The following is a 13,776-nucleotide window of genomic DNA, read 5'->3' on the forward strand; positions in this document are numbered from 1 at the left end:
AATCTGGATTGACATGGTGATATTTACCAAACAAAATATTCCTGTTCAGACTACTGAAACATCATGCACTGTTTAAATAGTTGAGGTTTAAGAAAATAATAGATTAATATTTTGTCCTTGAAAACACTTGCATATACTGACTCTTCCTATACTTACTAATATAACACAGGTGTTTCTGGGCTTTTTATTACCCTGCCTGTCAACTATCTTGACACATAAAGTTACAGTATGTGCTAGAAAATGTCAGAAAAAATGCAGGTACATTGTTTAAGAAACAAGGCATTGTCTGATTAGCAGTTACAAACATGTTTTTCATAGTGGTACAAGAGTGTTAGGGATAGAACAAGCCTGCACTGCACTATGACTAATGTATAATAAATATTTGTTTCATACCTCCTTCCATTTTGTCTCATTAACTTCTTTGTACTGCAATTCATATTCCAGAGTAATCCATCCCTTCCGAACATCTGCTGTTGGTGGTGGATCCCATCTTACCTGGATATCCCCATGGATCCCAGTTTGACTAGTATTTAACAGAGTCCAGTTAAGGTTGACAGGGGGATCAGGTAGTACTGTTTAAAAGAGTATTTGGAATAAAACAGCCAGTTTTCAATGTGAAATGACCATTCTTACTACATAATGATAAATTATTTCAGGACTTAAAAAGTATATTAACCATGTATTTTCTGATTAAAATCAAATATATTGCAATGTCAAAGCTATTGCAAGTTTGATAACAAGAAGGCACTCTGCCAATTGGTAGTAGATATGTTCTGCACAAATCTCACCCAACCAACTAATAAAGAAGATTAAGAATGAATGCTCAGCTGAATAAAAGACAGCATTGGGTATTCTAATTACCTGTAGGAATAAATTATCTGGATATGCAGAGTGCTTGTTCAGAGTGGTACACTACCACTCTGAACAAGCAATAACATCTGTAAAGTCCCAGGCAGTCAAGATTCATATTGCCATAAATATAAATCCTAGCTTAGAAATACTACACATCCTGATCCTTTAGATTACAGTTGATTCAGGAAAAAAATAGTGTTTGGCTTCCAGAGTTTTGCAGGATCAAGGTTTTAATGCCAACTTTGCTCTACAAGGAGATCTAGTATGCATTACAAAGGACTCAAAGTGAAAGCAAAGACAAGCTCATTTGAGCATGCACACATTTGAGAGACCACTGGTATTTAGAAAAAGAAATCACATATTTGATTTTATCCTTTAAGCTTTCTTCCAATCTAGGCAGTATTTTCTGGTGTGGATCACATTACAGTGTTGCAAAATCAAATCCCTTCCCACCTATCATATATTTTAGGTACTAACTTTTCTGAGAGGCAATATTTAAATACAGCCTAAGTAATACAAAAACTTATAGAGGTAAGATACATAATGGAAGCATACCTATTTCATCAACACTGAAACATTTTTTATCATATACTTCATTTTTACTGGCAAGTTGAACACAATACGGTGTCCACACAGAGGTGTAGGATGCATTGAAGTAACAGCTATTTTGTCCTGAAGTAATATAATCAGGGCATTCTTTCCAGTCTTCCTCATTACTAGAATGAAAACAAAAATGCAATATTCATGAGAGAGAGATTTACAGACCTTACAAAGTACAAATTACAGATGTTACTAGACACAGTACTGATAAGTTGTAAAATTTATGAAAGGGATAAAAACATGTCAGTACTGATGGTGATTTACAATGAAACCACTGTTGAAGAAACCTGTATAACTGAGTTTAGGTACTCAGGTACTTAGTGGCCTGGAAAATAGCTAAACTTTAAGGTGCCTTCTAACCCAAAGCATTTCATGATTCTGTTATTCTATATTCCTATGATTTCTGAGATGTCTCAGAGTAACTAAGAAAGCCAGCCTTGCTATTAGGCTTAAGTCTGCTTGGCAAATGTATCATTACCATCATCTGTAGATCAAAAAGATCAAAACCCTGTCCATTAGAGGGAACAGAAATGCACGTCCTCCTATTCCTGTGAACAAAAGGCCTATTTCTTTAATAGCCATTACTGGTAATGTCTATGTCATTTTTCAGGCTAATCATTGTAGCAACCTGAAATTTAAAAAAGCTTAAAGTGGAGCTGAATCATAATTGAACAGGACTCAATGGAACATTATCCCAGTATCATAGCAGCCTTTTCCCCCGGACTAGTACATTCAGATTTTATCACATCAATTGATCAATGGGGACTTCATAAAACTTTAATAAAAATTTGAAAGGGCCTGTATCCAACCTCCACATTTGTGCACACATATAAGGAATCTTAGTGTTGCAGGTGAGATGGATAAAGAATAAACTGAAGTTGCCTATTAAAATATCCTTACCCAAGCTATATAGTGTTCAGTTTTGGATTCTGCAACCTGGACCTACATTTAGTAAGAATGTGTTCTTAATTATCTGTCAAATAATGCTTGTTGCTGCAAATTGCTCAATAACTACCAATGAAATCTAACATTGGAAAAAATGTACTTAAAACATGGGTTTATACCCTTTAAAAGAGCATGGTTCATATCACAGCAAAAAATTAACAGTAGCAACCTAACAAACATGCCAAAAAATACTTTTCTCTTTTCCTTTTTCAGCTTTTATTACCTCTTCTTGTACAACAGCTGTAGTATTCTTGGAACAGTGAGGTTATAAAAATTTCCAGCAGTCCAAAAACATGAAAACGTCTCCATTTCAGGTGATCTGCATTTGCTGATTTGTGGCCACTGCAAGAGGTCTGTCAGAAAAAAAAAGCAGGGGATAGAAGGATACACATTAAACAAATCCAAACCCCAGATAACCTGCTGTTAAAATGAATAATTAACTTTTCTTCCAATCCCTTATGTACAATGAGGCAAGATTTAAATTCTTACATGCATACATATAGAGGGATATAGAAGCCATAAATTCGAAAGATGCATCAAGCTCTCCTTTGTGCCATGTAGAAGTGAATATAATCACAGCTTGACACTAGGCAAAGGGATTTGCCAGCCCTACAGCTGTAACTGAACAGAAAAGTCTGTTTCAGATGGAAGGGACCTAAAACAATCATCCAGTCCAACTGCCTGACCACTTTAGGGCTAACCTAAGGTTAAAGCCTGTTATTAAGGGCACTGTCCAAATGCCTCTTAAACACTGGCAGATTTGGGGTGTCAACCACTTCTCTAGGATGCCTGTTCCAGAGTGTGACCACTTAAAGAAGCTTGTCCTAATGTCCAGTCCCAAGCCCTCAGGTGCAGTTTTGAAACATTTCCACATGTCCTGTCACTAGCCCTCTTATCAGCTTTGTTTCCCTCCTCAGGAAGCAATCAAGGACATTCAAATCTTCTTAAACTGCAGCGCCCAATACTGCACACAGGGAGGTCACATCACGGCTGAGCACAGTGGGCTCATTGCCTTTGGACTAGCTGGCTGTCCCCAGTTTGGTTAGTTCAGTACAGATACAACTGAATTAGCACTTCAGTTGCTTTGAAGAAGGTGTGGTACTGCAGAGCTTCCATCAGACTCACCACAGCTTAGCACATACCCAGCTGATGCATTTCATGACACCTGCTCATGACAGAAGCTACCTTGAGCTGAGCTACCTGAGCTAAGCATGGGCATGTTCTGCCACATGCCCACTTCTACATCCATAATTTCTATTCTTTGTCAAAACCGAAACAAGGAAAGCTCATAAAATGACTGCTGCAGTAAGTCAGCCACATCAACTCTTGTGAGAAGTATAAACGCAAAAGTTGCAGGTATGATTCACTGCTTCCAAAGCCAAGCCTTAACTTTTCCCTGAGTTTGAAGGTTCTAATTGCCAGTGTTCCCTATTTGGCCTGAAAAGCTTTCAGAGAAAGTACATGGAATTGTCTACCTCTCTTCACAGACTATCTGGGAATATGATCGTTTATTTAAGAAAATTTCTCCAAAATGCATTTAAGATGTAGATGTTAGTCAGGTATTATGAGTGGTGAAATGATCCCTGAAAAGGGAATAACATGGTGCTCCTCGACCCTGCATGCAAAGTTCTTTGCGAAGGTTTTGGCCACTGGAAATATATATCACAGCTGTGAATATCAGAATTTCAGACAAAATAATAAGGAAGAAATATGTTAATGTCAGGGTGGCGAAACATTGGAACAGATTGCCCAGAGAAATAGTGGGTGTCCCACCCAGGAAACATCCAAGACTAGGTTGGACAGGAGTCTGAGCATCCTGGTCTAGTTGAAGACAGCCTGTTTGATTGCAGGTGGGTTGGACTAGAGGATCTTACAGGTGCCTTCCAGCCCAAACCATTCTGTGATTCTGGGATAATACTTGATACAAGACATTTACCTTCAAAGTCAGATGCAGTCATCCACAAGCACTAGGGACTTCCTGCTACACAAGAGGATATTGTGGCCTTCATGAACACTGACTCATTTATTTATGGCTCAGACAGACGCAGCCACTCCATGCCTGAGCAATCTGTTTTTCTCCGGCTCCATGGTTTAAATTGTGTACTTTATATTACAAACTGCCAAGTGTCCATATCAGGCACTAACTGGTAAACGAGTCTTATGAATTTCTGTTTTGGTCATCTCATAAAATTGTCTGATTTTACACTTTGGACAATGAACAAAGCCTGAGAACACGTCTGTAAATAGATTTCACAAGCTGGTTAGATTAAATCTCTCTGCTCTCCCCTTCCCTCTCCTGCCTCCCCAAAGCATTGAGAATTCATCTTGCCACCCTAAAATAAGTGAAGTTTGATTGGAAAGATTTAAAAACCTGTTTTTTTTCTTAGCCCGCATGTTCTGTTTCACTCAACTTTAAATAAGTTTCAGTTTAAAACTGAAACAAATATTGAAATGAACTGTTGGTGCAAAGGAAAACAAATTGCACTGTTCTTTTTCCAGAAAATATTGAAACAGAACATTTTTACTATCGTGTCTAATTATTTTTAGTGTGATATTTAGTGTTTGACAGCTTTGGCAAAACTTCAAAATGCTTCTGGGATTGATGTTGATTTGAGCTTTTACATAGTTTCACATCATTTGTCAAACAATTTCCACGCAGTAGATGTCTTTGTTACAAACAGCACATGATCACGAAACTGCAAATTGTTGTAACATAAATCCAAAACAAAATAGGATAAAAGATTTAAAACCAGTATTGTATTTTTTTTACTTTTACAAGTGCGAGTGTCCCAGCTTTCAAATTTGAATTTTCTTACTTAATTGAAAATCAAATTACTATATAAAAGCAAAACAGATGAAAAAAATGTTTAAAAACAGAAGAAAAATGAATTATATTTTCTGCTTTTACTTCAAAGACATGAATAAAATTGCATAATACCTATAATCAAGAAGACACATGTCTCTCCCTTCTTCTATAAACAGATAGTGTGCAAGGAAGTACATGCTATGGCTTTTCCTGTTTCTATCCTCAGCTACATGCAAATATAGTTATTTTTACTGCAACACATTAAAAATTTGAGAAAATGATATACTGGAAAACTACTAAATTAGAGTATTTCTGTTGATGTATTTATATCTGTATTTATAGCTAGAACATATAATATTTACAGACCATGCAGACTATGTTCTCATCTGTAGGAGTAAATAAAGTCACACTGTCATTTTTTCACATAATGAAATGAACTGAATTGAATCAAACTTCACTTAGATCTTGAGAGGTCCAGCAGAATCTTAGGCTCTACCATGTCTTACTAATCAATTATCTGCAATTTACCAGCTTTATGCACACTTTCAGATGTACAAACTCTTTTAGGAAAACAGATCATAGCACACCAGAATGGCATCATTTACAATGGAGAGGATTAGAAATGCAGAATACAGATTAAGACTTGATCTCTTACATCGTAACTTCAGAAGAATGTATCCCCAAGTCGCTCATTTTCACTTCATCATGACAGGAACATTAATTCTTTATCTAATAGATGTTCCATCAACAGTCCCAAGAATTTTAGAACAGGGAATATTTTTGTTTGGGATTCAGTACTCCTGGTTAACCAGTTTATATGAATACGTATATTTTTATTTTATGACTATTTGAAAGAAATACTATCTTATGATAAACATTTCCAGTTTCTGTATCAAGTTTCCAGCCGCAGATTTTGTGACTGACTGAAGAAAACTTTAACATATTAACTTGTGTAAGGTTTGGCATTCCTGGGGTAGAGCTCATGAATTCCTTGTTTCCCACACAAGTCAATTATCAGCATTGTGCATCCTGTGTGAGCTCCATCTGAACAAACTGTCCCAGAATGTGATAACTGTAAGCAATAGCTCAGCTGAATGCATTTAGGCATAAAGACAGCAGGGCAATAAAAGTAAAGGCTGTCAAACCAAGATTTTAAATAGACTAGAAGAGAAAAACAAAGAAGAGCAAAACAAAGCATGGATGCACACTTGCTCATTTCCTATCTAAACCAGTAAGTTCCAGTCAAACTGTCATTAATAAAACCACTTGCTTTACTCAAGATAATGGCTTGACCAAATATGCCATTTCAACAAGAAAAAACATGGGAAAAAAAGTGTCAGAAGGCTAATTCTTTTAGAGATTGAATTTACTTTTTTATTTTCCTTTTCTTCCTCTTCCCGCCCTTCCTCTAATAAAATATAACTTTAAAAGGAGCTGAAAGTGTGGAAGACTAAAGAACTGACATATGTAACTGGGGTGTAGCAAAACAGTTTATCATCATCTTGGAGAAAGTCCTACTGCCACCAGACCTCTAGCACTTCTGCAGGGACAACAGTGGAGGAGTACACAAATTGTACAGAAATATCTCACTTGTTGGTGTAGGACTTTGGTAGGTGAAATGATAATAAGCATATGACTGATAAAAATTAAGCTAACTAAACACAAAATGATAAAAGGGGCTGCACTTTTGCTGAACAAAATGAGGTGTTTCTAGTGTGAATTTTAGAAGCTTCAAGTAGAATTATCCATTATCAGAACTTCCTGTACCAATCAAACCTACAGCAAAGTTAAACTCACAGAAGAATAACATGCCACAATATGCAAATCACTGATAACTAAAATCTTATGCAACAGCACATCTCTTAATATAATCCATTCTCAAAGCACATACAATGTGTCACTGCTAGAGTGCAATACAGAAAGGTGGAAATGGCAATACAATGAAGGGAATTCATTACAGTTAACACTGAAAACAGCTATGAAGAGCTGGAGTGCTATTTCCTGTAGCTCAAATTTGTACATTGGCAGTAAATGCTCCGTCAATTAGCTCCTGCTCCTGAATCCACCAGGCCCATCAAAGGTTGGGTCATTTAATTAATAAGAGCCAGTTGATTTCTGTGCTACCAGGAAATTCTAATTTGTTTAAATTAGGCAGTAAAATGAACCACATTTGGTGTCAGTGGATGATATGTTGAATAGGTACAATCTAGTACTAATAAATTGTCAGACATCCTATACAGAGAGCAGGAGAAGCAGTACAGGGAGACAAGAACCAGGTCACCTCTTCATCAGGCTGCTTGCTAATCTGACCCAGTTTTTGCCCTAAGTAAAAGGGACCCATAAAGGACCAACAAGTTCTGGAATATTTTTTTGTGGAAAAGAATAAAATTTATTTAACATCAGTAATAAATCAGATTCTGTTGTACAAAATACTTGACAGACTTGTACAAAGCAAAACTTGATAACTCTGATATGCTGTTTCACAGTGAAAACAGAAGGGAAATGTTGTGTAAGAGAATACTATGACCATGAAGTAAGCCTAAATATTTTATTAGTTCATTATAAATTCAGGTGTTTTTTTTAGAAGAATGAAAGTGGGATGTTTACTTCTGCTTTGAACAATAATTTGGTGACTGCTATCTCAAAATACATTATGTAGGCATCCCTGCAAAGCAGCTAACTATTCTGGCTGATCTTTCAGAAAAAAACTTCCTCTATCTTTAGTCTAGTGAGTCTGATGTGGTTAAAAGCACAAAAGCCAGGAGAAACTGAGCTTATTCCATAGCATAGAAGTCTTAACAGCAGTGCTGGTTTCCCACACTTTCTATGCTATCAAGCATCCACAGAACAGAAATCAATGTGGCTCACACATGTAAGGGTAGTACACACAAACAAAGTAAATAAAGCTCAGGACTGAGAGAAAAAACAATCACACAGCATTACTCAGTACCATTGCCCATGCGAAAGTACAGGGAGGAGAGTGGATGTGCACATATGCCATGTCCCATGGTACTTGGCATGTGCTTTCCAAATCATGCCCTCCCACGTGCAGTGGTGGAATCAAGGGATTTCTGTTTCAGGTAATCACTGTCTACTGGCTTGCCTTCATATAACAAATAAAGAGAAGCAAAGCCAAAGGTCATGATAATTGTAAATGAAAGGCAGTTAATGTAACAAACCCATTTTCAATTCTCTCTTAATTGCTTACGTAGTTGTAACTTAAACTGAAATGACCTTTTCAAGAAATTATGTACAAAAAAAAAAGAGTGTAATGCTTTTATCTGTTACAGCCATTGCTGGAGATGTTCAGTATTGGCTAGCATTATGTGGAAGATTATGTGAGGAAATATGGAAGCACAAATGAGGTCCTGTGTCAAAGAGAACGTGCAATTAGCAAACACACAAAAGGTCTTCCATGCCCTTCTCAGTGCAAACAAATTTTTCAGTTTGCAAACTGAAACTGATAAAAATTTTCAATATCCTTCTTTCTCCTGCATATGTACTAGCAATTTATATTCTGAAGCCCAGTTCAAAGTTAACACTGTCTAAAACCAAATGCATTGCTCCCTACCATGCAGCAATAAGGGGTTATCTTTGCTGAGATTGGTGCTCAGAACCAGCACCAGAAAGACAAGCTTTTCAGAAAGAGAAGCTAAAGTTCAACTTGGCATTCCCAATCTAGGACCTAACACCTTCCCAAACTCTAAGAGAGTACTCAGAGGACATGGGGAGTAAGATTGTGAGGTGTAAGAACTGTAACTTGACAAAACAATGAAAAGTCACTCTAGGGCATATCTTAATGCTCCTGCCTAAATGTTGCAACTTACTTCCCTTGTTTTAACATTAGCTCCCTTCCTATAAACAAGAAACTGTGCAGATGGGGCACTTTGACTGCACTGCAGTGGCTACTGACACTGGGTAAGGGAAGCCAGGTCTTGGTCTGACCAGGGGATAAGAGGGGACCAAGCCTTGAGCCCCAGAGCCTGGTGGAGGTGGCTGGTGCATGGAGCCCATGGAGGGCAGGGTACTGCGAGGCACACCTTGCAAAACCTGGCAGCAGCAAATGACTGTGCAGTGATGTTAGGAAAGCAAACAGCACAAGTGCCAGCCTGACAACAATACAGAGACTGTTTTAAAAAAGGAAGCAGAGTAGTGGGAAGTAGAGCAGTGGGAGTAGACAAATGGAGCCAAAACAGGGAGAAAAAGAAAAAGGAGAACAAAGACACAGGTGAAAAGAAGAATGAGAAAACCACATGTTTGGAAAGAAAAGCACAAGAAAGCATAAGTGGTTATGACAGGAAGGTAAGTCAGGGCAGCAAAAGGCTTGAGGTAAGGCAGAACAAGCATAACATTGAAAAACTACAAATGAAACACATGAGCTGATGTAAGCCTGCAGTCATTGTTACTCAGTTCAAACAGTGAAGACAACAACTGTGGGTCTGGCACATGCATACCTTGATAATGTAGAGCAGAAACTGCATGCACCTGGGATCACCCAAGAGAGATACTAAGGCAACAGACTGGAGGAGAAAGCAGGTGGTTGCAAGGGCAGTGTGAAAAGAGACAAGCTAGCACTGACACAGCAAACCTGTTCAAGGACTACTGCAGAATAATGCAGTTCTGCACAACAGAAAGACTGAGGCCTTCCTCACAAATCTAAGTGTCAGACATCAGGTCTAATACAATCAGTGCTCCATGAAAGCAGGGCTGTGAGTTTGCCAGGTTTCATTCATCATCAAGATGCAGCCATGCACTAACAGTGATATTATATCCCAAAATCCATGGGCAAGATGACAATGACACTGTGTCCTAAACATCATCAAAACAGTGTTGGTTATACAGAAATGTGTCTTGATATTTCTTGTTTATTTCCTATCCACACCCTTGTTACACTTGAATGAAGTAACTCACAGAAATACGGCCCCCAGTCTGGCCTTGTTCTTGACATTCAGTCCTTTTAATTCACACTGCTTTTGGGAGATCAGAGTTAATCTCTAAATTCTTGTACTTTCCACTGTTAAACTTTCAAGTTATTTCTGATTTCTGCGGATTTTAACCATTCTTCAAAACAATGGCTGTCTGGTATATTTGCAGTATCTCTTTCTACATGGCAGGAAAATCCTACCTTTTACTCTACAGAGATTTTAAACCATCTCCATTTGAAGCAGTAAAATTTGGCCTTTATTCAAGTGAAGCAAAAATTCTAGATCTATCCAGAGAATAATTATCTGAATATCTTTGAAGGGCATTCCAAAAAGGCAGCAACAATTTGTTCCTTAGTCTAGAGGGAAGTTCCTATTACAGTCACCATACAGCAATTTAAAAACTATGGAGATAAAAACAGATATGGAGGCTGCTACTAGGAGAGTCATTTGTTACCTTCACCTGGAATGAAATTTCATGGCATTTTACTGAGCCATTCCCTGAGAAGTGCTACTACAAAAAATATCCTTGGCAAGCAGGGTCACAGGCACTCAACAGAAGCTGAATTCTCAAAGGAGTCCAAGGATTCCTGTGGCAGTGATGATTGAAAACTTTTTGAAGACTGAAGTCTAGTGATTCTTCACAATTCTTCATCATGACAACCATCCAATTTCATCATTAGACAGACTGTGAATTACACAGGGATTTACATGGTATTTTCAGTCTTTTTGCAGCTCTAGGCCATAACACTTTCTTTTGGATCCCAAAGGAAACTTAATCGAGTATTTTAGAATATTCTGTTGTGCCATATTTCTCTTGTGCTTTTTTAAGTATCTGTTTTATTACTGTGGCCAGAATGTTTATTCATTCCATAATTCAGAGCTTTATTATTGCAATAAATCGTGAACTATGAGTTTCCAACTTCAAAGTGAAATTTAAAAATCAAACTCAAGAAGAATAAAATAATTGTTTTCTCCTCCTTTTACCTTCAAACCTAACAAGTACATGAGTCTTTGCAGTTTTGCAGGGCTCTTGCTTTTGTAAGAAAGTTTTTTTTTAGTAGGTTTTAAAAGGAAAATCACTGTGACAACAGTTCTGTCTCCTCTTAAGCAAAGTTCTGGCAGCCCTACTATGATTGTCCTTTTAATCATATTTATAAAGCAACAATCTCCATCTCCTAGTGGTCAGAAATGAAGCCAATATTGTGATAGATCATTTAAAAGTCCTGCTAATTTACAAACAACTTTTATTTGAAAAAACCCCAACCAAGAAATTGGAGTACCAAGCAGTTCTCACAGCCATGACTTGACACATGTGCTGTGGATCCCAGCTGGATTCCTGCACATGAAAGGAAATGTATGTGACACAGCTGTAAATTACAAACAGGGAGTATCTGAAGCTCTTCCCAAAATGGGAAAGTTGCTGAGCTGGATGCATCTTGACTTTATCTGAAATTCAGGATGATGTAAATACCAAACAAGAGAAGAGCTCAGGTCAATGATGTTAGACTGGTGGAATTAAGTCAACAGTGGAAAAACACACCCCCCACTCCCAGAAGTACTGGCAATTCCGCACTAGGAGGAACAAAACATCAGAGAACATACAAACGGGGGACACTCATGACTAAGAAGTGAGTTGGGCTTAAGGGAATAAAACATATTTTCCTTCAGCTTTTATTTCTGTCATCTGCTTTTGAACCTAAAAGATCTTCTGATCATCTCTATGGCACTGGGTGGCCAGAAGTAAGCCTCCAGACTAATCCTTATTTTACTACTGCAGAGTAGTAAAATGGAAAATCCAAAAATCACAGTGGACAGATTTATAGAGGATTTTTTTTTTTTGACAGACTGCCAAAAATTATTTATTTACATTATGTATCCTCTGCTGAACTTGACTTTCTCTGGCACCTGTTTTGTCTTTCTAAGAATCCAGTGCTATCAGCCCTGAGCTTCAGAGCTTACGTAGGGAAGGCTCATGGACAGAATACTTGAAGTCTTTGAAATAAAGGCTCCTGAGATATTCTTTAAGTTTGGTGGCTATTAAAGAATGAGACTTTCCCACCTGGCTTGTTTTCCACCTTCCATTTCATAAACTAGTCTTTTCAAATGACTACAGGAGGTGTTTAGAGGGAAGATGTGATTTTTTAAATTTGAAAATACAGACATTTCCTGACAGGAAAGAAACCAAGCCCAAACATTCAAGTTAACTAAAGACCAACCTAGGTTTCTTGAATTACTGTAGTCTTTAGCATGCCTCAGAAGACTTCATTTCTGATAAAAGCATGGACTTTTAACAATACTATGCCAAGGAGAGGTCCATTCCCCTGAGTGCCATTCATGCAAAAGGAATACATTTTTCATGCTTTATTTGGATTAACAAAAGATTAATAGGCACTATCAATAAGGGAAGATCTAATGAGCCTTTAAAACAATCAAAGAAATAGAGGTCAGTCAGGAAACAGTCTTACATATCATTTATAGTAACACACTTCCTTCTCCTCTAGGAGCTCTCCAATATGCAGTTAAAGTCAGGAGGTCACGAACATTTTACACACAATACATGAAGACTTTTGCAATTGCCCTCATTCAATTTATCATTAAACAATTACCCATCATCTCCCCAAAACTACTGCTTTTTGCAGGGAAGAAACAGGAGCAGCAGAGAGGTTTGCTTCAAGTGAGCTCAGATGGTTCAAAGGAAGAATAGTTCCTAAATCCCAAATGGTTACTCCGAAAAATCCTGCCATCAACAATTTGCTTCACTGTGTCAGACACACATTAAAGAACACACTAAGTGCCAGTCAGTTAGAAAGCTCCATTTGCAATCAGTTTTCTAGATGCAGGTGGTTAGTCACTGATGTATGCGCTATTCACTGACACTGGGTACTACAATGAGATACACCTTGCCTGCTCTAGAGACCCTGTAATTTTGGAAACCATGAAGGCAGGTACTGCAGAACTTGTCTCCTACAGTGAACACGTGTCACCTCCCTTCCTGCCCACCTTTCCATGCTCTCTTGAGTTTTCTTACAGTATCCTCTCCTACTTTGTAAATGTCAACAAATGCACCATTAGAGCCAGAAGTTGTGATTTTGCTCCAGCGCCTTAGTAAGAGCAAATTGGTCTTAAAACAAGTCACAGACCACTTTTGTGCATTCAGCCAGATTTTCCTGATATAGTCTCAGAACGGTGATGATTCCACCTACCCCTGCATAGTAAGGGGTAGATTTGCTACTCAGACAGGTATAAACAATAATGTTATAATCACACCATCTCTTCATTAAAAACGGCAAGCTGTAATTATATAAATTGACCAAAACTACATTTTTGGCACACTGAGGAACATGAGATTAAGGGATTAATTCACTCCATCTACAGGTGAAGAAAAAAACATGTTATTATGCTGAGCTAAAAGCAGCGCACAAAAAGTAGATGAAAAAAGACAGAAAAAAAAAAAAAGGAAAAGCATGCAGAAAGAAGACAAGAACCCAAGTATTGAATAAATCCTACCTGGAAGCAGCTTTTTAAATGCATGTTACAGAAAGAAGCTTAAACAGAAGCCTGAGAACAAAAAGCCAATGCACAAATGTTGCTATTCAACTGAAATAAGTGACACTAATTAGTCTGTATTACAGCCATAAGTGTATATTT

At 37.7% G+C, this 13,776-nt stretch overlaps 1 protein-coding gene across 3 annotated transcripts in view; it reads right to left on the reverse strand.

The window, feature by feature from the left end:
* GHR (growth hormone receptor) overlaps window positions 1–13,776 on the reverse strand; it is a 117,296-nt gene that overhangs the window by 10,624 nt on the left and 92,896 nt on the right. For 2 of the 3 annotated variants that reach the window (XM_054283842.1, XM_054283853.1), the window contains exons 4-6: window positions 2,621–2,750; window positions 1,408–1,568; window positions 394–572 (exon numbers count right to left, since the gene is read on the reverse strand). In XM_054283842.1, coding sequence (XP_054139817.1) covers window positions 394–572; window positions 1,408–1,568; window positions 2,621–2,750 — 470 coding nt within the window. The remainder of the gene's footprint in view (window positions 1–393; window positions 573–1,407; window positions 1,569–2,620; window positions 2,751–13,776) is intronic. The other variant, XM_054283861.1, reaches the window with a different exon arrangement.

This window comes from Melozone crissalis, unplaced genomic scaffold (genome assembly GCF_028551555.1).
Source record: "Melozone crissalis strain CALT ecotype California unplaced genomic scaffold, PUWL_Pcris_2 ptg000005l_1, whole genome shotgun sequence".
NCBI classification, from domain to species: domain Eukaryota; kingdom Metazoa; phylum Chordata; class Aves; order Passeriformes; family Passerellidae; genus Melozone; species Melozone crissalis.